This window comes from Petromyzon marinus, chromosome 9 (genome assembly GCF_048934315.1).
Source record: "Petromyzon marinus isolate PM22_M1 ecotype Great Lakes invasive population chromosome 9, UKy_Petmar_22M1.pri1.0, whole genome shotgun sequence".
Lineage (NCBI taxonomy): Eukaryota > Metazoa > Chordata > Hyperoartia > Petromyzontiformes > Petromyzontidae > Petromyzon > Petromyzon marinus.
Window position 1 is genome coordinate 9,863,428 of NC_133675.1, and position 25,505 is coordinate 9,888,932.

At 49.7% G+C, this 25,505-nt stretch overlaps 1 protein-coding gene across 4 annotated transcripts in view; it reads left to right on the top strand.

Moving 5' to 3' along the window:
• The window catches only part of SFXN5 (sideroflexin 5), a 151,573-nt gene that overhangs the window by 66,489 nt on the left and 59,579 nt on the right, over window positions 1-25,505 (top strand). For all 4 annotated transcript variants that reach the window (XM_076065890.1, XM_076065891.1, XM_032950529.2 and 1 more), the window contains exons 7-9: window positions 10,671-10,724; window positions 11,435-11,491; window positions 14,283-14,348. In XM_076065890.1, coding sequence (XP_075922005.1) covers window positions 10,671-10,724; window positions 11,435-11,491; window positions 14,283-14,348 — 177 coding nt within the window. The remainder of the gene's footprint in view (window positions 1-10,670; window positions 10,725-11,434; window positions 11,492-14,282; window positions 14,349-25,505) is intronic.

A 25,505-nucleotide genomic window follows, 5' to 3' on the forward strand; every position in this document is an offset into this window, starting at 1 on the left:
CTTAATAACAATACTTTAATTTTATACATGTATACATTTGCCACGTTCCACCAAACACAACCTCCCCTCGATGTCAGTGTCAGATCACGCAGGAGCTAGCGTTGTTTTTTTTCTGGCAAGATTCAAGGCAGGGATGAGCACGTGCTTTAGGGGTTTGCTCTTTGTGTCACAGTTAATAATACTTTCATTTTATGTAGCGTCATTCATGCTAACAGCATCCCACAAGGCTGCACGTTAATTATGTACAAGGACCAAATCTCGTATACGCGGTTGGCTATGTACGGCGCGAAAGAAGCCCAGCACACACACACACACACGTACACATACCGAGCAAATGAAAACCCTTGCTACCAAGCTAAATAAAATAAATTGATAAGCAAATTAAGAAAATGGCACCAAAACAAAAAGCACAGACTACAAAAATATATCACAACAAAGAAATGAGTCCACGAGGTCGCATCCCAGACCACAATCGTCGTGCTACTACCACCAGTCCGGATCCGATTCACGATGAGTCGGCTCGCTCTGTAGTTCCCCCAGTGTCGTACTCGGGAGTGAAAGGAAGAGTTCAGATTTCGGGCATTGCTAAAGCAGCAGTTGCTATTGGAGGAACTGGGGCATAACATTTTTGGTGAATAACGCGATAGCTCAGAATTCTACCTGGCTTGGAGATGTTTCAAAACTGATTTGCACTGTGCACACTTACATGCCATCTGCTTTCCAACCGAATATGACATGCCGGGGTATTTATTTGCGTATACGCGGCTTACAAACAAACATTAACGTACTGTGTGTGTGTATATATTGAGATTATTTATTTACATATATACGATATATACGTCTGAAAATGTAAAGATTGCAATGATCCTGCACTGTCTGTCCGTGAATAATAAGTACCAGCACAGCCAATGCACTTTGCCCTAAAGTATGCTGAACCAAGTACATTTGAGAAATTATTTCCATGTGTGCTTTTAATTGGATGCATAATTCACAAGCAAATGAAACTTGGTGGCAATTGGAACTGAAATGATTGTGTATTATATTTAATAATTTAATAGCAACAAATTTACAGCCCTTTGTCAATACACTGCTGGATGAAAGCCTCCCTAGGCTGCGTTAGTCGTGGGGGTTGTTTCACCATACCTCACCACGTTTGTCAGTGTGGGTTGGCGATGGTTCGGATATCACATTAGCAGAGATGTTAACTGTTGACTGGGAATCCAACTGAGGTTTGCCAGTGTTCGTAGTGTTGTGCCCTAGCCACTGTACCACTGCTCCACCCCAATAACTGTTTAAGTAAAATATACTCTATCAAAATATTTGGTTTACATATTTATAGATTTATATTTCAGTTTAGGAATGGCTTTGATGCCACTATTTTCTTTTTTTAAATATATATCTTGACTAGTTCATAAAGTCTGTCTTCTCCAGGCAAAAGTTTTCAATAAATCGAATAATGAACCTGATATGATTTTTTTAATCTACGATCAGACACAAACAACTACTCCATAAATGTGTATTTTTCAACACGAAAAATACATTGTTTTTTTATTTAAAGACATACCTATCGGAAACCACTCAATGGAAAGATCCCATTCTTTATGAGAAAGAAAAAACACTAATTAACTTAATACTCAATGATGGGAAGCTCCTATCTTTTTCCGTTTTCGTATTTTTTGTTCAAAACCACTTTAGTCCGAAATATCTCCAAAACAATAAATGAAAGAACCAATGGTTCTCGCTTAAATTGTATTTTCTGTTTAATCCTGTCAAACGAAAAAAAGCTGACGTCTTATCTTTGGAATGGTTTCTGAATGATGCGCGCACACATTTTCATGGGGTTACTTAAAATCGAGATTTGGCGGCCTGAAAATACAAAATCTCGGATGTTTCACATTGCTCCACTTGTTTGTGTCCTAAAAGCTACCCATGTACCAAATGTCAGCTTTCTACCTTGTCGGGAAGTACCCTGGAGGTTTTTGAGACCTACATACGTACAGATCAAGGTCTTAATTTATATAGATAATGAGAAAATGTGGCAATTGGAATTATGAAAGGTGGTGAATCATCCGTTAGCATTGTTTTAACAAGTGAGCTCCAAATTGAGATTTTTTTAAAGTATTTTTTTTTAAGGCAGACCTGGGCTAAATTAAAATACATGCATGTCAAGTAGCCGCATCATATGTATGTAACCTTGTAAAACTCGTTGTAAAAGTCGTTGTAAAACTCGTTCGTATTTGCTGATTCATGTTTCAGTCCGTGAAACGAAATTTGATTGCGATGCTCAAACGCAGCCCAGATGCGAAATATCATTCCGTGTTACCGGGGGCCATCGTACTTTGAAGATATTTTTGTAAAATGTATTTTTGCCAAAGGACACAAGTCGTCACTTGAAATGGCATCTTGGGCATTGGCGCTGAGTGGCAATGCCACCAACATTAAAATGTGGAACAAATTCACTCGCCAAGGTTGTTGTTGGGGGGTACGGCAGGAGGGGGTGGGCAAAGGAGATTGCGCGAGTCTTCCACGGAGCAAAGTAACGAGAACGCGAGAGGGGATGTGGAGCGCGTGTCGGAGGTGAGAGATAGCGCCCGGGTGAGGGAGACGCAGCGTGGGAGTGCGAGCGAGCGAAAGAGAGCGGAAGAGCGCCAGAGAAATATCACGAGGAGGGAGAGTGCAACGGAGGAGGTATAAAATAATAGGAGGAAAGGGGGGGAGTGAGATTGGCACGGCACCTAGCACCCCGGTGAAGAGCAGTAATTAGAGTCGGCAGGGTGGCGGCAGGGCAGACGGTGTGTAAACCTATCTGCGCTGCGAGGGTGGGGGTTTTCTTTTTTAACGAAGCGCAGCCGATCCCTGCTCGTGGGGAGTAATTGTGCGTGCGTGCGTGGCGTGCGGCGTGTGTGTGTGTGTGCGTGGCGTGCGGGGCGTGTGTGTGTGTGCGTGCGGGGCGTGTGTGTGTGCGTGCGTGCGTGCGTGCGCGCGCGGGCCGGGGCATGCGAGCAAGCAGCGGGGGTGTCTGCTGCTGACCTTTGCAGCGAAGAAAATTAATTCCCCCGTTTTTCCCCCTTCTGTTCGGCACAGCTTGCCGGGCCTCGTTTCTTCAAATGCGCGTTGGTGCTAAATGCACACTTTTTCACACTTCTCGCTCGCGCGTGTACACAGAGCGTCCGCGCACATATTGAACGTTGCCCCGGGCGCACATGCGTCCGGAAGCATCGCGCCCTCCGAATGCTTTCGAAAATTTGGATGCTTCCTTCCAATTTACTTTTGGACAATGCGCCGACCCGTGGTTTTCATTTTTGGGCATACAAGTGGGGGGGGGGGGGGGGGGGGGGCCGTGCGCGTTTTGCCTCCGCTGAACCAAACCGCGCGCGTGATGATTTGCCAAAGCACGGCATTTGCGCGGCCAAATGCGGCAAAGGCGGTGAAAAGTGCAGGCCTGCGGTCGGTGTACAAAGGCGCCGAGACGTCGGCGCGTTTTGGCCGCTTGATTTAAACCGGTGGCTCACTTGGCGATCGTTAACGCTTGTCTGCCGCAAATTTTAACGTTACGTCACCTGCAAAACACCGAGTCCTTCCATAATTATCGAAAGTTGATACGGATATATATTCCAGCCCACTGAGATAATGCAGCAGCGTTTCGGGTTTTTTGAGGGGGAAACAAAATGAGGAAGAGAGGCAGGGGAGGGGGGGGAAGTGTTATCGGGCTTCATCTGATCTAACAACAGCAGCGAGCTCGGTCAGATTGAATCCAAGAAACTACCAGACATCTGTGATGAAGAACTTCATAGCTCATCGGATTTCTCCAGAATAAAGAATTCTGCTTCTGTTTTGGAAGGACCCGGTGGTACGATTTGGTGACCAGGCTTGGGTGTGGCCATGCGGCTCGTCCTGTGGACGTCGTTCTTTGTCCAGAGCTCGGTGCAGGAAATATTGGGAGGTTGGCTGGTGAGGACGCAGGGTCGGGTGTCGGCATGACTGCTTCTGGCACTCATCTCGCCGCCACCGCCACCCATCACCAAGACCGGTGACAGCGGTCGAACGCGCGAGCTTTTGCGTTTGTCACATGCGCCAAATCTGGCACTCGGCAAGTTGTCGCCCGGTATCATAGCACCAAGCGCTGAAGGTTGTTGCGTGAAGTTTTCTCGGTGTTTTGTAATGCTTAACCTGTTGACTAAATGATGCCTTCTCCTCCCTCACTTTCATTGCCACTGACACTGCCATTGCACGGCGCTCTGCGCTGCTATGGCGCCCGCTTTGTGCACGCAAGTTAAAAAACCATTACAGTAAATAAGTTTTAACTGCTGAAAATCTCTTATCAAAGTGAGATGGGAACTGACAAGAAGAAAGTTAATTGCTCGACTGTGCCACTTTTGGCATTTTACTCATTACAAGGACATTTTAAAAATGTAATTGAAATGTCACTTTGGTTAACCATCATGCTCTGCCAGTTTGGGGCCTTGTTTTACTAAGAGTACTGTAATCATTTGCCTCTGGACTCAACTTTTCCATCAAATTATCCGCCCTCCTCCCTTCCCGAAAAATATATATCATTCTCTTCCGTAACCACAACAAGAACAGCTGTGTTAATTCTAGAACCAAGAAAACAAATAAATGAAATGAAAACTGGAAAGCCCGTTTGTTTGTTAAATTCGAACCGTTGCCAGGCTTGGTCGAACTATATTCGTTTTTTTTTGCCGAGTTTTAATTGAAGGCAGAGTTGCACGCTCGCCTGCAGCGCGTAATCCCAAACGCGAGAGAGCAGACAGAGGGGTACGCGCGTGGCCGGGTGACGGTGAACGCGGGTGACGCGACGCGTTCAGCTCGCTGGCAGCATCGCGAATGTCGCTTTCCGAACCTCGCTCGCTCGCTCGCTCACTCGCTCGCTTGAAGAGACGTCAGAAGTATTTCTCTGAGATCTGCTTCCGCGAGATGTTCTCCAGCACGGGAGGTAACCACTGCTCCACGAGAAGCCCAAACGCATTATTTGTTTGCTTTATACGACGGCAAAAGCCAAATCGGATCAAAACGCCACCTCGCCAACAACACAAAAGGAACTTAGTCGTCATGCGGGTGGTAATTGTTGCTGCTGTTTTCGCCAGACAAAGGATACGAATTTTAAATACATCACAGCACTTTGTCAATCCACTGCTGGATGAGGTCCTCCCCCACGCCGCAGCAGTCGTGGTGGTTATTTTTGACTATCAATTTCCGCGTTGGTTCAACCAAATTGGTGACGACGGAGGGGGAGGGGGGGGGCAAGTATCAGCTCGGATATCACTTGCCACTGATGTTAGCCGTGGCTGGGAATTTAACTCTAGAATGTGGGCTGGCTCATAGCGCAAATATCGCTAACCGCTGCGCTATCATTTCCTCCCGCTGATAGTAACGGTAATAATAAGAATACAAATTGTTCACTCAGGAAATCTGCAACGTAGGGCCATCTGCTCATGTGATATTAACCAGAAGAGACTCGAGTCGAAATATCGTTTAATGGATTAAATACATCCCACTCCTTACTGTACATAGTTTCATGATTGCAGTGAAACCAGGTTGGGGGGGGGGGTGGACCGGAGGCGCTTTCTCCGTCTTTCGAACGCAGGGCTGGAAGTCGTCACCATTAATCGCACGTGGTCATTAATGCCAATCATTTGTAATAATAGCTTTCAAGTGTGCTTACCCGTCAATAAATAAAGGGTGAATAACCGGATAATTTAAAATAATAACGGGGTTTTCTTTGACTCTCGTCGGGAGTGGAGAGGAAGTTGTTGACATTTTAGCTGTCTGGCCTGAAGATTGCTGGTGGACTGAAGAAGGGCAGTCAGCTGGAATGTCTAAATCTTTCTTTAATTTTACTCGGAGCAAAACAAAGCAGTGTTGTTATTTCAATGTAACCTGCTATTGTATGAGCTGTCACTGAAGTGGTAACATTTTCCGAATATGTGAAAAGTGTCTCTGCCCCCCCTCCCTCCATTCTCTTCCTCATCGTGATCAGGGGACAATGCCCCTTTACCCAGAACACCCACCAGTGAGTCGCAAGACCCTTTTTCTGGAGGTCCCTGCGGTAGAATGTTTGGCCAGTACCATGAACGATCATTCGTCACGTGTCTCGAGAAATGCCACACAAAAACTAGGGGTTACACGTAATGCTCCTTCACCGATTGATTCAGGAATCCACGCTTACGCTGCCATCTCCCGCTCACCTCAGCCCAAGTCTACAGCACCTGGTTTTCCCTGTCAGTCTCCCATCCAAGTACAACGCGGCCTCAAGCTTCTAATGGACACGATAACGCGTACATTTGCATCGACTCTTCTGTCCTTTTTGTTCTCCCTTGCTCCCTTTAGAACGCCCATCATCTCTTTTACCCGACTTCCCCTAACCTCACACAGTTAAAGAACGACGTCGGCCCTTATCTGCACTGCACATCATTGGCACACTGAGTCCCCTGGCCGCTTGCACTCGAGGCCTCTGGGCCTGCGCTTTTGGTTTTGGTACCATTTCATATTTTTTAAAGTATTTTTGTTGTAGTTCTAATTGGTAGTACAGATTTCATTGGCTTGGTATATAGGTGTGTGTGTGTTGGGCTTCTTTCACGCCGTACGTAGCCAACCGCGTATATGGGATTTGGTCCTTGTATAATGAATGTACAGCGTTGTGGGATGCTGTTGGCATGAATGACGCTATATAAAATGAAAGTATAATTATTATTATTATTAACCGTGACACAAAGAGAAAAACCCTAAAGCACAGGCTCATCCCTGCTTTGAATCTTGCCAGAAAAAAACGAACGCTGGCTCCTGTGTGGATCTGACACTGACGTCGAGGGGAGGTTGTTAGGTGGAATGTGGCAAATTTGTGTTGGCGGTGGGTGGCGGGGGACGACGGTGGTGGTGGTGGGGGGGGAGGCGTTGGGTGGGTTGGCAGTGCCCCCCCCCCACCCCACATGTTTGTGGTTAAACGGGGGGCAGACGAAGGGCAGCCCACGTGTGCGGTGTTAACAGCGGGCGCGCTCACGCCCGTTCGGCTCTCGCGCCGCCACTGCCGCAGGCCTCCTGATTAGCCCACACAGCTGAGCACCGCTCGCTCGCCCAGCCACCCCCCCCCCCCCCCGCTAAGCCAATTTTTGGCAGAGTAAAAAAAAAATGTTTTACACCCAAGCCCGGCACTATTTATTGGCTTCGAATGGCGCGAGCGTAAGCCCCCCGCCGTGTCCGGTCGCCGACGGGGGCTCCTCGCGGGGGGCTCCTCGCGGGGGCGGCTTGCTGCTCCAGCAGAAATGTGCGCCGCAGATCCACTCCGTGTCGCCGCGCTACTGCCGGGAGTGGGTTTTTTTTTTAGCAGCCCCCGGTGTTATCTTAACATCTGAATTTTTGGTGGATGACCCAAGATCAACATGAGCTAAACCTTTGACGGGTGGCACATGACTGCCATTATGGAGAATTCCGTGGAACAATATTGTAGGGTTATTGGATACAAATTGCCCATTTACGTGTGTCAGTGGCGCCCTGTTTCCCAGGTAGGAGAAGGACCGCGTTTAACTTGGTGAATGTGCGCGATGAGGATACAGTCTCTAAGCCGCACGGTGTAGGACTCTTAGAATGTCAGGTACTTAGTAACAAGCAACGGGCTTCAAATAATCCTTTAAATGGAGACAACTTGTGGGAATTGCCTGACGTGTAGGAGTGTGTGAGATTGCGTGCGTGCGTGCGTGCTCGCGCGTCATGTGTTGGTTATCGCACGGCACCTGATGACGTGAGATCAATTCCTACTCATGGCCAACTTCAATGGCAATTACAAGAATTCTGTCTTAGGCATCCCCTAGGTCGACTCAGCCTTAAATGAGTACCTGGTGCGGTGTGTAAATATCAGCACTGGGGCAGTCAAAGATAACCGGGGGTGTGCGTTTGTTGGTCCATGCCACGTGCGCTGAAGGCTATGTGGCCGGGGGGAGGTAGGGGGATCTTTGGCTTTAGGGTGGCGCAGTAGTCCAGCGAATTGCGCTACGAACCCAGCGACCTGAACCGAATGCCGCCCATGGCTGGCGTCGGTGGCGAGCGATTTCCGAACCGCTTGCGTCGCCGCACTTTTTCAACCCGTGCTCCCCGGGTGTTGGCGACGTAGGTCCCAGACAACCCTCATGGTGAGCCCAGCGTCGGGAGGCCTTCATCAGGCAAGGTTGATTTTACAAAGGGGCTGTACATTATAATGGTAATAATTATAGATGTTGAAATGTACGTACGATATAAGTGCGCAAAATTATTTTTTTCCCCATTACGAGAGAGAGGAAAAAAACACTTTAAAAAGAAGCGGTAAAGTCTGTGTAAAAATCTGCAATTAACATTTTCAATAACGTCACCTCATCCAATTTTAAATATACACATCGGGTATATTATATATTTATTTCTGTTGTCTTTTTAATGATCACCCAGAATCTTACTTCGTCTAATTTGGGGCGGCTAATTTAGCGCGCCGTTTTGCTGTTTTTGCCGTCATTTCTTCTTACAATGGTCCGTTTAAAACCCGGCAGATTTAGCAGCGCAAACCCAGGTGATTTTTTTCTCGCGAAAATATTTACCTTGTTCGTAAAAATGAGTGGGCACCATTGGAAGCATGAACAACGAGCGAGTGATGTTTCTCCTTTTGTGACGAAAAAAAAATCCTGAACCTTGCCGTGCACCACATTTTTGTGTTTTTTGACATCTGTCATCTAATTCCAATTTGCTATTCGTTCACAAACGTTTTAATGAGCTTTATCTCGAAAGTTTTATTTTAATTATAGCTTTCTGAAATTAAACCCTAAATTGGGGCGCAATAAGCATTCTAATACCATATGTCAATTGCGGCGCGCTTGCAAATCACAATTTTCGGAAGACAGAAAAAGAATTGCTCTAAAACACAGGCGATAAATCATACGGCGAAGCATATTTCCGAATAATTGGATATCCGCACGATCGTATTTTCCCAGGAAACTTAACACATGTGGGTAAGCGCGGTCTCACATAGCCCAGTTACTTTGCCAACACCCCACCAATCCTTTCCTTCAAGGCCTCCATGCACCTATGCACCTTGTGAATGTCGGTTCGGCTGCTAAGGTGGATTCATCTCTTCCTTGAATGCATTCATATTTTCCCATCCGTTGGGTTTCTCGTCACGTCTTGAAAGTGCCACAGTTGGTGCTTTAAACACACGCGTTCGAAAACGTACGCAGGCCAAAGGCGGCATAGCTTTTGTTAAAGAATATTAAGTGGACTTGGACAGCACACGTCAGGGCTAGGAGGGATAGTTGTCCAGTGCTCGAAAAATAAAAAAATAAAACGGAGTTTTGGCCAAAGGATGGAATGCATTCGAGACGACGTCGACCGTTAAAGACGTCATTTTTGAAAAGTATGTTGCCTTGGGCAGGACGCGTCGCTGGGCAAGAATAGGAACTGAGTGGCAGCCAAAGGAGGGAGCACACACGAGAGAGAGAATGGCCACAAAGGAGGTGGAGCGACTGAAATGGGCCCCGTATGCGGGCGCAAGGTGGTCTTTATTTATATAATTGCACTGCAGGGCGGGGAGAGATCGCGCAGGCCTTGGGGAGGCCTTTATCCAGCAGTGGATCGCTGCTGGCTGACGATGGCGATGATGAGAACGTGTCTGGCCGCCGCCACGTGCGGCCTATTGGGTTTACTCACAGGTGCCGGGCTCTGCGTGCTCCCACATGGCACTTAATAATGACCTGTGACCCCCACTGCCCCCGCCCCCCAAAGGAGGGGTGAACTGATTTACACCCCCCACCCACCGCTCCCCGTCCTCCCCTCCCCCCAATTCACCCCCCCCCCCCCACACCGAATTCCCCACTCTTATGATGCAATGAATGCTCACAATTCAATTCAGGAACATTGTTGTTTTGTGAACCATGTGGTGAATGGCAGAGCCTCTGTTGTCTGTAATGGTTTACAACTCTTAATCAACTCTTAAACTACTCTTAAATCACTCTTAATCAACTACTGAATGAAGGTCTGCCCCGGACTATGTCCTTCGTGGAAGTTGTTTGACCATACTTCACCACGCTGGTCAATGCGGGTTGGTGGAGGGAGCCCAAGGTGCCCGAGACCAGTTTGGATATCATTTTGCCACTGATGTTAGCTGTGGCCCGGAACTAAATGTATTGTTTACAGTGCAACGTGTGAACCACGATACGAATAAAAAATATATATTTTTACACGTGTGACTTGAAGCATGTAGGATCAATATTAATTGACGGATCAATATTTCTCCGTGAATCGGCGAATTGGAGCATTGTTGCACGCCCTACGGTAAAGCATGGCAACAGTCACGTTAATTCTCACCGCAAGGTGGGTGGTACTCGAGTTCAACAAAAAACTTTTCTCTCTCCCTCTATCACTCACATTGCTTATCGTCGTCATCATCAGCAGCAGCAGCCATGACCAAGCCACTGCTGGATAAAGGCCTCCCGAAACCTGACGTGGAGGCAATGCGTCCTGCAACTCATAAATCGTCGTACCATGTGATGGTTTTATTATTTGAGGTGTGTAGACATTGTGCATTGTCAATGCAGTAACAACTGGTGATGTCGTGTGCCATGGGTGTTGTTTACCGCTGCATGGGCTGCGTGTTCGCTCTTCAAAACAACTGGAGAACCGTGTCCTCTCATCAACAGGTTGTTGGCCTCCTACTCCCCAATCAGACGCTCGCCACCACGGTTTTTTGGCAGGTATGTTTGGTTTCTCTAAAACATTTAGTTCCGAGCATTGTTTTCACGAACATCCCCTTACAGCATTACTTGCTATTATTTCTAATTCCCTTTGTGAGATGAAACTTTTTTTCCTTCCGGTTTTTTTGCTCAGAAAAGAATGTAGTCGTTTTTTGTGTTGTTGTTACATTTTGTGACCGGTCCACTGTTCCTATAACGTGCGAAGAAGCCTACCGATACTGGCGCTGCGTGTATCGCCACCTCTGTGACCATGATTGCAACCAAGATCCTGTGCTGTACAACATCTCGACCGTCGCCGCAGGACGTCCCATGAAACAGGGGCTAGCAGCAAGCTCATTGGGGCCGTCCCTCCTGAAATAATTCAAAACGAACGTTTGTCGTACTCCGCTCCACCGAAAAAAATACCGAGAGGAGTCTTTGCGGGCGACGCAGTCCTGTTTCGGTTCATCTTCACACGCACATCTAGCGCTGGATTATCCGCGGCCGCCGGATTTGGCTGCGCTCGCTCAAATATAAGCACATTTTGTTCACGGCAGGTGCACGCCGCTTCTATTGCTGTCGGCTCCTGACTTGTCGAGGGTCAGCGGCTCAGTGCGGTAACCGCAGCGGCTCGTGGGCCACCGCGACGTCTCGTTCCACCGCACGTGTAACCGAGCCCGTGTCACCGCGACGCCACCCCCCCCCCCCCCCCCCGTTGCCGTGCTTTGCAGTGGCTGAACCAAAGTCACAACGCGTGCGTGAACTACGCCAACCGCAACGCCAGCAAGGTGAGGATCCTGTGTGCGTCGACGTTAGTACGCATACATGCATGTTACATGCATACATGCATGTTACATGCATACATGCATGTTACATGCATGCATGCATGTTACATGCATGCATGCATGTTACATGCATGCATGCATGTTACATGCATGCATACGTTAAAAAACAAATGGGCGGACTAATGAAAAGGTCGTGCATCGACATGGGAAAGAGAGGCGAGTGGTTTGGGGGGGGTGGAGCACTAGAGTCGACCAAACACTCGCCCCGAATCCTAACCCCTAATCCTGACCAACTAGTCAGCCAGTCTCACGCGTTAATTCTTCGCACCGACTCAAACGTGACCCGTACCGCATCTCCGGCGCGTTAAATAGTCCCCATTCTCACTTGTTGTTCCCCTTTCAGTGTCGTTGCTCATAGTGCACATCGTAGACTTCCGACGCTTGTAAATCAATTTTCCAAATTGCTTTGCGAGTGATCAGATGCATTAGGAAGGCCGGCCAACCCCCAGGAAGCGAATCCACGGAACAAAAGTCCCTATTTAGAGAAAACACGCCAGACTTCGTACAAACCCGACCGTTAACAATTAGTCAACAGGCAGCGGTGGAAGGTCGCAACGTTACAATTTTAATAGGACTAGCGAGATGTTGGGGAAGGGGTTCGATGGGTGTGGGTCAATGGAGAGGCATGGTGGGAGGAGAGGGGAGGGGAAGGATGGAGGGGAGGGATGGAGGGGAGGGATGGGGGGGAGGTGGAGGTGGAGGGGGTGCCCCTTCGTGGTGCGTGATGTGCACGTTCTCATTACAACGGCGAGCGCTCGATCGCGGGCCGCGTGATTTCGGCGGCCGTGAGCAGCACGCCCGCGTCCCCCCCCCCGCTCGCTTCTTGCAAGGCGGTGGGGGTGGGGGGGGGGACGCGTACGCCGCACTTCAAAACACGTCGATGTTTCCGAGTAGCGCCGCCAATTAAAGTGGGAAACCGGCGCTCGAGCTCAAATTGTTTTCGCCCTAATTGGTTTTTGTGCGCATTGCCGCGCGAGAACAATAATAAAAACGAGCGACGCTCGCACGCAAACGCCGAAGTAGCGCTTTGTCCCTTGCTCACTCCGCTCGCTGTCTCGCTCTTTCTCGGGCTCCCAGGTTCAGGTGACTAATCCCGGCCCTAAAGCCTCGTTTCGCTGGCCAACAAACAACAACGCCCAGTGTTCTTTACCGCAGGGCCATCGTTGCTGCTCTTTCCGGCCGCGGCGCGCGAGCTCTCCGTGTCAGGACCTCGCGGCAGATGATACGAGGGATGGCGATGCCCCCACCTGTTTTGGGAGGAAATGCCTCCGGGATATCCATTACCTCCCTGGCCGGCCTCGGGAGACATCAAAGTCGGGTCCATGAAAGCTGTCGGCGGTGCCAAGCCCACCTCACTGCCCTCCTATCCCCTGCCGCATCCAAACAGCACCCCCATGTCCACCCGATAGGGTCACTGGCTGCTACCTAAGAATTAACCACCCTCCCCCTGGCATCGATTCGACTAATCGTCACGATTCGGGCCTGTTATCCGATTGAACAGTGTTTTTGTATTGTTCTTGCCTTGAATTGTATACTTATATTCTGCTCCATTGGCCTAAGAGTTACATCAGCATGTCATACGCTTACACTTAAAGTATCCCTTCTTATTTTAAGTTTCGAACGGTGTTTTTTTGTTCGGCGTTTTACTACGCGCTTGCCGCATTCCTTTGTTTTTTACACCGGCCGCCCCTCGGTGATATCGGTGAATTTGCAGTCATCGCAAGTCATTCGAGTCCGACAAAGGACAATTTAACGGACGCATCACGAGCGTAAGGACATTGCCTCACCGTCTCCTCCTGCTCCCCCCGCACCCACACCGCCGTGTGCTGTGAAGAAGACGGCCCAAAGCCCAAAAATGTCGCCCACGTGATTTTTATTTGCCCCTTTTAAGGCCGCGTTGTTATCGACGAGCACGTTGACTTTTTGTTGTTGCTTAAGCTGTGGAGGGTTATTAGGTATATTAATTGTAACAAAAAAGAATAATGTACATCCAGAAATAATAATTTTTATCATCCTATCTAAACTTTCAACTTAACATTTTTTTATTTACCAGGTAAGGCCCACTGCAGTATATAGCTGTTTTTCAACGAAAAGTGGCTTATCACGTGGAAATGTATTGCAGTCAAACACTTTAAATGCATGTTTACAAATGTAGAGGGAAAAATGTGAGGACGCGGAGAAAAATCAACACGACCTCGGGGAGAAAACACAGGCGTCTGGTTGGAGATCGAACCCACAACATCCTGCGTACCAGCCGAGGGAGTTAACATCTCGCCACCGCGGCACCCCATAAGCCTCATCTGTATCTGTAGGCCTCATCCAGCAGCGGATTTGTCAAAGGGCTGTGAAAGTTTAATTTGTTATTGTGTAAATGTATCGAGCATCTGGGAAATGCTCTGCTCGCTAACGTGAGCGTAATAGTGGAGGCATGCAGCGTCGTACCCTCTGCTAATATTACCGCACCGTTCACAAACATCTCTTTTAATTCAACGGCAGCAACGGCAAACGTTGTTATTGTTTTTGGGCGTTGGTGAGAATATGTTGGTTAATGCTCCGTCGCGGAGTTACATTTGGTTAAATCGCACGGATCTTGTCGTTTCGATACTGTACTTGTAATTGCCGCGATGTTGAAGCACTTAAGCGCGCGTGCAAATTCGGTCGCAAGTCAAAACGTTGTTTTCTCCATTTCTCGCCTCTGTGACCTCGACGTTTCTGCGCATTTTGTCCACCACAGCCAACGCCGACGGCGCGCTTCGTGCAGGGATACCTGGGAGCAGTGTGCAGCGCGGTGGCGCTTGCGGTGAGTGTTCCGTCACCACAGGCCACCCTCACAGCCAGGGTCACACTGTCTCTTTTTCAGTGTCGCGTTCAACCGCAGTCGCTCTCGCCATTAAACTACAGCCTCTTGTCACAACCACAGCCATTGTCGGATTAAAACACACAAGGATGAATATCCCCTGTATAGCCTTAACAGATGGTTTGGGCAAGTGCCGTTTGCGAGCACCCTATTGAAGCCCGGCACGGCGTAGCAGGACAGTGTCATGCCTCGGCCGCCTTTGTCTCCCCAGTGGTGAGGGTTTACACTTTGCGCCAGGTACTCACTTGATGCTAAGTCGGCCTAGGGGGGAGGCCCAGAACTGGTTCAGATAATTGTCGCTGGTGTTGGCTGTGAGCAGGAATTAAACGCAGGTCACCAGGTTCATCGCGCAGTGCGCTAACCACGACACTACTGCTCTGCACGACCACAGCCATCGTCACAGCCATAGTTACTCTTACATTCAGCCACCCTTACCCTAAACTCTAACGCTTTGAATAAGGCATTATACTTTAAAAAATGAAACGAGAGCCATTTAATATTTTTCTCAAAAAACATATACAGCGTTACATTACACCAACATTTTCAATAGTAGCATTAATAAATCAGCTTAGACAATATAAATTGGCATTCATGTGCTTTTAATACTTATTGTGATATGATATGTTTTGATTTCTAAAAAGGATGACATTTCCATTCAATATGTGTATCAAGGATATAGTTGCATATTTTCACATGCGCATAATAAATCAGTTACCGTCATCCACGATCAATCTACTGCTGGACGAGGGCCCTCTTTGAGCTATCACCATCTCACGCGGCTCCGCAATGCGACATACGTAGTGTACGGTGATGCGAAAGGAGAGCGACACTCTTTTAAAATTAGCCAAATAATTTGTACACAGGTGATGAACGAGGCACGTCCTTAGTTTGGATAAACTACGATCATCACCCGCGCCGAATAGAAGTATCTCAAAAAAACAAAACAAACACGTGAAATGTAATTCTCAGCAGCTATTAGGAGCTTTATAGAAGCTGCATTCAACTAAAAGTCGTATGTGTATTTGTCACACACAATAATTACAAACCACTGTCAAACAAAAGTGTTCGAATTAGTTAATGCAGTGGATTAGGATACGTGTTAGAAAGCCGGTGGAGCTATACAATTTTAAATCTAGATTGAAAACTAATTTCTTTACAGCTGCTTTTTGTGTTTAGTTTGTTCCCCCCCCCCGATTAGCACGGTTGGCTATGTACGGTGCGACAAAAAGTTCAACATACATACGTACACACGCAGGTTAACGACATCGTTTTGAGCGATAAGGCAGGACGCGTCGCTCGAAGGGATGATTGCCGATGGGCAAGAGTAACGACTGAGCAGCAGCCGAAGTTGGAACGCAGCAGAGAGAGAGAGCGAGAGCGAGAGCACGTCCACCACGGAGACGGAACGATTCAATCAGCCGGCACGTTGGCCATGGGAGGATTGTTTTAGCATCGCAACACCGTGGGGGGATATGCGGCGGGTTTTTCTGGGTGGGCGTTAATCCAGCAGTGGATCGATCATGGCCCGGCGCTCCTTTTTTTATGATGGGCACAGCTGATGGGGAAACCTGCCGACTTCGTCTGTTCTTCCACTAGCGCCTTTGCTTTGCTGGGGTTGACCCCAGTGCCCCCACTCCGCCACTCCTGGGTGTACGGCATTACCTGTAATTTCCTGTGTGTTCCGGCTCGCTAGCCCCAGGCATGTGCACATTATTTATTTACTTACCTAACCCCATCGCGGACCACACGGCCCTACCAGAGTCTGGCAGCTGCCAGCATAGCAGCACGTCGCTCGCCGTTTGTAAGCGGCCCTCGTTGGCCACGTAACGATGCACGTGGCTTATCGATTGAACGTCGATTTTCGTACGCTTACGATGCAGTGCGTTGAAGGAAATGTGCGTGAGAAAAGAAAGTGGATTATGGGGAGCAGGAGTGCAGCGGTGAGCGCGTTGCGCTGCCACTTCCGAAGACGCGATTTCGTTTCCCATTCACGGCAAACACCGGTGACGACTATCTGAACCGGTCCTGGGCCTCCCCTCGGTTGACTCGGCCTCAGATGAGTACCTGGTGCAGTGTGTAAACATCGCCACTGGAGAGACAAAGGCGGCCTGGCTTATTGCTGGCCACCCCCCCCCCCTCGTGTACCCTGCCGGCCTTCCTAGGTGCTTACTAACAGCACTTTGCCCAACAGTCTGTTAAGGCTCTGTGGGGGATTTTTGTCTTTGTATATGCGCGATGGCCTTCATCCAGTAGTGGATTGATAAAAGGCTGTACATTAGATCTGATGCGTTCGGCTCCCGAAACTTACGAGACAGCACAAACAAGACGAGCAATATCTATGTAACGGGAAAATACAAGACGAGATAAATTAGACAGACAAAGTGAGATGGTAGAAGTCAGACAGAGCGAGGCAAAACCAGTGAGAAAGTACAAACGGTGAACAGGCGCGACAGACAACGCAGACGAACATAGTTCGGATATAAAATGTATTTAAAAAATATATATAAAAATAAAAGTACCGCGACCCATGAATCGTGACAGATCATCAAGTCGCCGGATCACGACGCACTCGGTCCTCAGCATGAGAATGCCGAAAGGAAATGGAAGATTTTGCGCGGTGCCGCCTGTGATAATAGCGCCCCGTCTTGCACCGCTTGCCCTGAGCGCGCGCCACACGCCGCTAATCTCGGCTGCCCCCCCCCCCCCCCCGCAGCGCCCGGTCGCCCTTGACATCCGGCGAGGGTGTTGATGCGGCGTGTCACGCCGAAGGGTGTCAACATCCAAATCATCTCCAATCTCCACTAAGCTCCGTGTGTCGGCAGCCCCAGCTGCGTTGAGGAAACACAGTCACTATCTTTTTCCACCCGCAGCCGGGAACCGAAATGGCTACGCGCCCCCCGTTTTTTTTTTTTACGCGCCTCTCAGTGAGTTCGCCACGCTTTCAATTCCCACGTCCACGTGGCGGGCAGGGTCCCCCCCCTCCAGCCCCCCTCCCCCCCCTCCCCCCCCCCCACCGCTTGCCCAGCGTGTCCGCGTGACCTCCGGGAATCGCACCTGGCGAGCGGAATTTGAAAATCCTCGGTCGCTTTGCCGTGCTCGGCGATGAGCCCCGGGATTTGAGTCGGGGATCTTAACCGGAGCCACGCGGCAGCCGGAAGAGAAAATTAGTTTTCACAAAAGAAAAGGTCGCACTGCGGAGGAAGTTTTTTCGCGGTGGCGCTCCAAGTGCGTTTCTCGGGTTGTGCCCCGCGTCGTTTGGCACGTTGTCCACGCTTTTTGTGCGTGTTTAGTTTGCTGTCCTTTCTCCCCCCCCCCGACCCTCCCCCCCGTGCACCTCCGAGTAGCACGGTTGGCTACGTACGGTGCAAAAGAAGTTCAACATAGATACACACGTACATGTCGGACGTTTTCGCTCCATGTGCAGCTGGAGCTCTCCGGCACGCGGAGCGAATTGTTGGACACCGTGCGGAACGACACAGACGCGCGTTATGACACATGCGCGGTATGACACACGGACAGCTTCTCCCAGGTGACTACCTGGGTGTGGTGCTTCATGCGTGTGCGTTTTGTTTTTCTGTTCGAACCGTACATGTAAAAAAAAACCCACTAATTTGCCCATCGCGAGGGTTAATGCAGGATCGTACGTAAGCATGAGCGTCGAGGTACAGTCCAAAAAACATTTGTTTGTGCTGCCTACCATCTGCTTTCTTACTGCTTAGCCATGCAGCCTGTAACAACCTGTACTTCCCAGGCCCAAAGCCTACTTAGCTTCCGAGGTCTGACAAGCATGTGGTGCATTCTGGGTAACTTGGCGATGGAGATGCTGTAAGTAGGCCAGCTACTATTCTGAAAGTGAACACCTGACTTGTGTGTGACACTTGCATAGCCGAGGTTCGATCTCCTTATAATGAGCTAGCAATGGTGCACATGTCTGGTACGTTTGTGTGTGTGTGTGTGCCTGGTATTAACGTTCGCGAACCACGTTTGTGAAATTACACTACTGCGTGTCTGAGTGTAATTGTAGATGGGTATGTCTGTTTGAGTATGTAATTGTGTACTCGTATGTGTCCGTGTGTGTGTGTGTCCCTGTGCTTTTGCAAAAAAGCGATGTAATGATTCGGCTCACTGTGCTGCAAACCCAGCAAACCTGGTTTCAATTACGAGCTATGGCCAACATCAGTGAAGAGCAGTGTTTGAACCTATCCCTGGACTCCCTTCTAGGTCAACTCAGCCTTTCACTAGTACCTGGTGCATTGTGTAAACATCAGCACTGGGGAGACACAGGTGGCCGAGCATGGTGTTAACCACCCGTGTCCCCCCTAGTGTGCCGTGTCGGCCTTCGTAGGTGCTTTCTTCGCAGCACTTGCCCCATTCTTCGTGAAAGGCTACACGGGGTGTATTTGTCTTTGTGCTCTTGGAGTAAAGTGGTTTGATGCTTTCGGGTTGAGTCACTCACTGTTGAGTGCTGTCCCGAGGCACGGCTAGACGTGTCACAAACGAAACGGGGTCAAACGTGCTGTTTACCCGGCTCATGTTCTTAATCTCAGCCTCTTTGGCACAGACGACATCTGCCAGTGACGTTTACTCGTAGCCACGACCACAGCGTGAGGTATACTGGATGTGGTGGGGTGTGCCAGGTGTTGGAAATATTTTCCGGGACCGCTGGTTGCCCAGAGTCGTTTGCACGTGACCACCTTATTCTAAGTAAGATACAACCCAAACATTGTGGCCCGGTGTCAAGAAAGTTATACAGATCTGGTCACATGCACATACATACAAAGACAAAGATCTCCCGTATGGCATAGCCTGGACAGACTGTTGGGGCAAGTGCTGTTAGCGAGCAGCACCTATGAAGACCGGCACGGCACACGAGGGGGTGGGTGGCCAGCACCACGCCCAGCCGCCTTTGTCTCCCCAGTGGCAATGTTTTTACACAATCGACCTAGGGGAGAATCTAGACCTGTTCAGACAATCGTCACTGTTGTTGGCCTTGACCGGGAACCGAACTTGGGTCGCTGGGTTCATAGCGCAACATGCTAATCGCTGAACTGCCGCTCCCCACGCTCATGCACGCACACACGCACACAAACTGAACAGATTATGAGACTCACCGACAACTTTTTCTCTAGAATACAGGTGGGAAATACAGTAAACATGCTCCAATGGTTCCAACCACATGCCGGCATTGGCCCAGCGGTTGCTAAGTTCATCGGGCAGTTGCCACAGTGAGAGGTATCCTGGATTGGATGTGGTGTGTATCGCGTGTCGCGCTTTACCGATCTGGACAGACGCGGCTGAAAATGCGCCCCTGTGCTCCGGGGTGGAGGCGAGAGCGTGCACGGGTGGAGGCGAGAGCGATCGGTGCATGTCGGCGTTCGGTGCATGTCGGCGTTCGGTGCATGTCGGCGTTCGGTGCATGTCGGCACACGGAGCCCGTGGGCATGGATTTTTCGCCTCGGCCCACCTGCGTGCGCGCTTGGCGCGCCGGATAACGTCGTCGAGAGCCGTTTAAGGTCGGATCTTGTGAGCTGAATTCTGCCACTTACCACTGTGACCCCTATCGCACAACGCTCTCCCCCTCTCCCCGGCACCAGAAGGCTCGCTCGCTCGCTCGCCCGCCCGCCCGCCCGCCCGCCCGCCCGCCCGCCCGTCCGTCCGCCCGCCCCCCTGTTTCCCCCACCTCTCCACCGCCCCCCTCCTCTGACGAGCCAAGCCGATCCGAAAATCGCACACTGAACAGCCGGTCAAGCGTGGCTGGGAATCCTGCCCCGATTAACTCCCCCCCGCCACCTCCCCTGTGTTCGGCTGCGTCAATTATGTGCGAGTAGGAGCCTCCCTGCTTGAGGCGGTGCCTCTCTCAATGGGGACAGCCCAGGGGGTGGTGGGGAGGCGTGAACCGGGGGGGGGTGGGGGGTAGGTAGGGGGCTCGCTCGCCGCTCGCCGTGAGCGGCGGGCGGCATGCGGGCCCGATGGCTAACGAGCTCCCCGTGCGAAATCATTCGCGTGTTCTCCGTACGACATCGATCGTCGTCGTCGTAAGCCGTGATAGTAAAGCCCACTGCTGGATGGAGGTCTCCCCAGAAGCTGCCGTCTCCGGCTGTCCTCCAGTTTCAGCCAATTCGTCAGGCGCTGCTGCGTGGAGTGGTGTTCAGGGTCGTGCCGCGTGTTGTTCGGAACGATGTCCGACGTTACGCTCCGTGCGCTGGCAGCTTCTTCGGAGTCTGAATATTCCGTGGAACATCATTCCGACTGCCGCCCGTGCACGTTTCCTGCTTTGGCAGACACTGGTGTTAGCCGTGCCCGTCGGCCGTCATCCCTTCTAGTTATGCGTCCTGCCCAAGCTCGCTAACCTCAATAATGATGACATTTGTTTTGCTCCAGAAAGCCTCACTTGACTCTCTCTTGGCTGAGGACCAGTTCCGGTGACTGTCAGTGGTGTTGGCCGTGAGCAGGAATGGAACTCGAGTCGTCGGATTCGTACAGTATGGCGCTAACCACTATGTGACCACTCACCTTATAAAGATGCATTTGCACACGCGTCCAAACACAAAGACAAAGAATCCCCATATAGACTTAACAGACTGTTGGGGCAAGTGCTGTTACCCGAGCACCTATGAAGGCCACTACAGTACAAGAGGGGATGGTTGGCCAGCACCACGCCGGGTCGCCTTTGTCTCCGCAGTGGCGATGTTTACACACCGTGCCAGGTGCTCATTTGATGCTGAGTCGACTTAGGGGAGGCCCAGGACCGGTTCAGATAATCGTCACTGCTGTTGGCCGTGACACAGGTTCGTAGCGCAGTGCGATAACAGTGACAATACTTCTCCCAAACACACGCACACAAACGGACAGACGCACACAAACGGACAGACGCACACAAACGGACAGACACAAAAACAGACAGACAGACACACAAACGGACAGACACACACAAACGGACAGACACACAAACGGACAGACACACAAACGGACAGACACACACAAACGGACAGACACACACAAACGGACAGACACACACAAACAGACAGACACACACAAACGGACAGACACACACAAACGGACAGACACACACAAACGGACAGACACACACAAACGGACAGACACACACAAACGGACAGACACACACAAACAGACACACACAAACGGACAGACACACACAAACAGACAGACACACACAAACGGACAGACACACACAAACGGACAGACACAAACGGACAGACACACACAAACGGACAGACACACACAAACGGACAGACACACACAAACGGACAGACACACACAAACGGACAGACACACACAAACGGACAGACACACACAAACGGACAGACACACACAAACGGACAGACACACACAAACAGACACACACAAACGGACAGACACACACAAACAGACACACACAAACGGACAGACACACACACACAGACACACACAAACGGACAGACACACAAACAGACAGACACACACAAACGGACAGACACACACAAACAGATACACACACAGACAGACACACACAAACAGACACACACACACAAACAGACACACACAAACGGACAGACACACACAAACAGACACACACAAACGGACAGACACACACAAACGGACAGACACACACAAACAGACACACACACACAAACAGACAGACACACACAAACGGACACACACACAAACAGACAGACACACACAAACAGACACACACACAAACAGACACACACAAACGGACAGACACACACAAACAGACAGACACACACAAACGGACAGACACACAAACAGACAGACACACACAAACAGACAGACACAAACAGACAGACACACACAAACAGACAGACACACACAAACAGACACACACACAAACAGACACACACAAACGGACGGACACACACAAACAGACAGACACACACAAACGGACAGACACACAAACAGACAGACACACACAAACAGACAGACACAAACAGACAGACACACACAAACAGACAGACACACAAACAGACAGACACACACAAACAGACAGACACACACAAACAGACAGACACACACAAACAGACACACACACACACACACAGACAGACACACACAAACAGACAGACACACACAGACAGACACACACAAACGGACAGACACACAAACAGACAGACACACACAAACAGACAGACACACAAACAGACAGACACACAAACAGACAGACACACACAAACGGACAGACACACACAAACGGACAGACACACAAACGGGCAGACACACAGACAGACAGACACACACAAACGGACAGACACAGACAGACAGACACACACAAACGGACAGACACACAAACAGACAGACACACAGACAGACAGACACACACAAACGGACAGACACACACACAGACAGACACACACAAACGGACAGACACACGCACACAGACAGACACACACAAACAGACAGACACACAAACAGATACACACACAGACAGACAGACAGACACACACACAGACAGACACACACAAACGGACAGACACACGCACACAGACAAACACACACAAACGGACAGACACACGCACACAGACAGACACACACAAACAGACAGACACACGCACACAGACAGACATACACAAACGGACAGACACACGCACACAGACAGACACACACAAACAGACAGACACACGCACACAGACAGACACACACAAACAGACAGACACACAAACAGACACACTCAAACAGACAGACACACACACAGACAGACACACACAAACGGACAGACACACAAACAGACAGACACACACAAACGGACAGACACACAAACGGACAGACACACACACAGACAGACACACACAAACGGACAGACACACGCACACAGACAGACACACACAAACAGACAGACACACAAAAAGATACACACACACAGACAGACACACACAAACGGACAGACACACACACAGACACACACAAACAGACAGACACACAAACAGACAGACACACACACAGACAGACACACACACAGACAGACACACACACAGAGACACACACAAACAGACAGACACACACACAGAGACACACACAAACAGACAGACACACACACAGACAGACACACACAAACAGACAGACACACACACAGAGACACACAAACAGACAGACACACACACAGACACACACAAACAGACAGACACACACACAGACACACACAAACAGACAGACACACACACAGAGACACACACACACACAGACAGACACACACACAGACACACACAAACAGACAGACACACACACAGAGACACACACAGACACACACAAACAGACAGACACACGCACAGAGACACACACACAGACAGACACACACACAGACAGACACACACAAACAGACACACACAAACAGACAGACACACACACAGAGACACACAAACAGACAGACACACACACAGACACACACAAACAGACAGACACACACACAGACACACACAAACAGACAGACACACACACAGAGACACACACACACAGACAGACACACACACAGACACACACAAACAGACAGACACACACACAGAGACACACACACACACAGACACACACAAACAGACAGACACACACACAGAGACACACACACAGACAGACACACACACAGACAGACACACACAAACAGACACACACAAACAGACACACACACACAGACAGACACACACACACAGACAGACACACACACAGACAGACACACACACAGAGACACACACACAGACACACACACACACAGACACACACAAACAGACACACGCACATGAAAGCGCACGCAACACTGCGCATTCACCCCGAGCACCAGGGCCGTTTCTTTGGGGCCAGCGCTCCGCTAAGTCGCTAAAGCAGCCCCCGCCCCCCCCCTCAAAGGCTGCAGAGGCGTGAAGGTGCCCTCCCCCCGTCAGAGCGGATTGAGCGAGTGCGGATGGGGTCCCCCGCCTCGTCTCTGACACGGTGCCACTCGGCTGGTAATTGGGCGCTAACGCGACCGACCACAGCGTGGACGGCCTGGGTAGTAGCTGTGGGGGTTGGGTTAGGGGGCATGTTGTTTGCGGGGGGGGAGGAAGTTTGTGCAGCGATGGTTGGGGTGAGTGCTGCAGGGGTGGTGAGGTGGTTGGGGTGACAGCGGTGGCCTTGTTGGGGTGAACCGGTGCTGCACACAACCCTGCCTCGAACGACGTTGCGTGCGCCCTGCATCTTTCATCTCATGCAATTTCGATCAAATTTCATTCGGCAAAATTAAATGTATTTGGCTATCATGAACGCAATTATTTCTTAGCAGATTAATGCCAGAAACTAGAGTCTATCCACCAAACGCCTATTGCATTTTTAAATTGATTTGCGCTCTTACATTTCATGGTTGTTGCAGTGTGCATTCGGTTATTATGTCTGTGGACCATTTATTCATATCGTCTTTAATTGTAATTAATCCCCATCCCGTTTATTTTGCACCCGATCTCCCTACCGAATGCAACTCATCTCTACGTGCTCTCCTCACCCTCCGGCCTGTAAGCGTAAATAGAAAGGAAGCTCGCCGTTTTTGGCTTGTCGGGGTTCGAAAAGAAGAAGGGAGCACGTTTCACACTCGCTAATACCACCCTTCGTCCAGCAGTGGAATGATTCCGTTTAGGGCTCAGGGTTACAATCCGCGACTCGGGGGTGCAACGCATCCACGAGTTACACGGTGCATCTCCTGCGAGCTGACAGCTTGCAAGACAACACCAGATGATTATTTGGCTACTTTAAATACATTTCCACAAAATCCACTCTGTTGTACTATCGTTTACAGCCAGGTTGCTTCTGAAAAATAACTCGTAGTTCATTGAGCTTTACCTGGTAAAACAAAAATAGTTTATTTTAGTATTTGAGTGATTTGCTTACATTTTCATATACTTTGAAATCTTATAGTTTTTCGTATTGTTTGTTGTATCTCTCTGACCCACCCCTTCTGGACGCATGTGGAAAGAGCTTCGTAGCTCATCGGATTTCTCCAGGATAAATAAAGATTCTGTTTCTGAGTTTGGAAAGTGGATAAAACCGTATTTTCCCCCAGTGTTCTAAAGCAAAGTTGGGAGTGCGTCTTGTTACCTATAAACGTCCTTTTTTGTCTGTTTGTGTGTG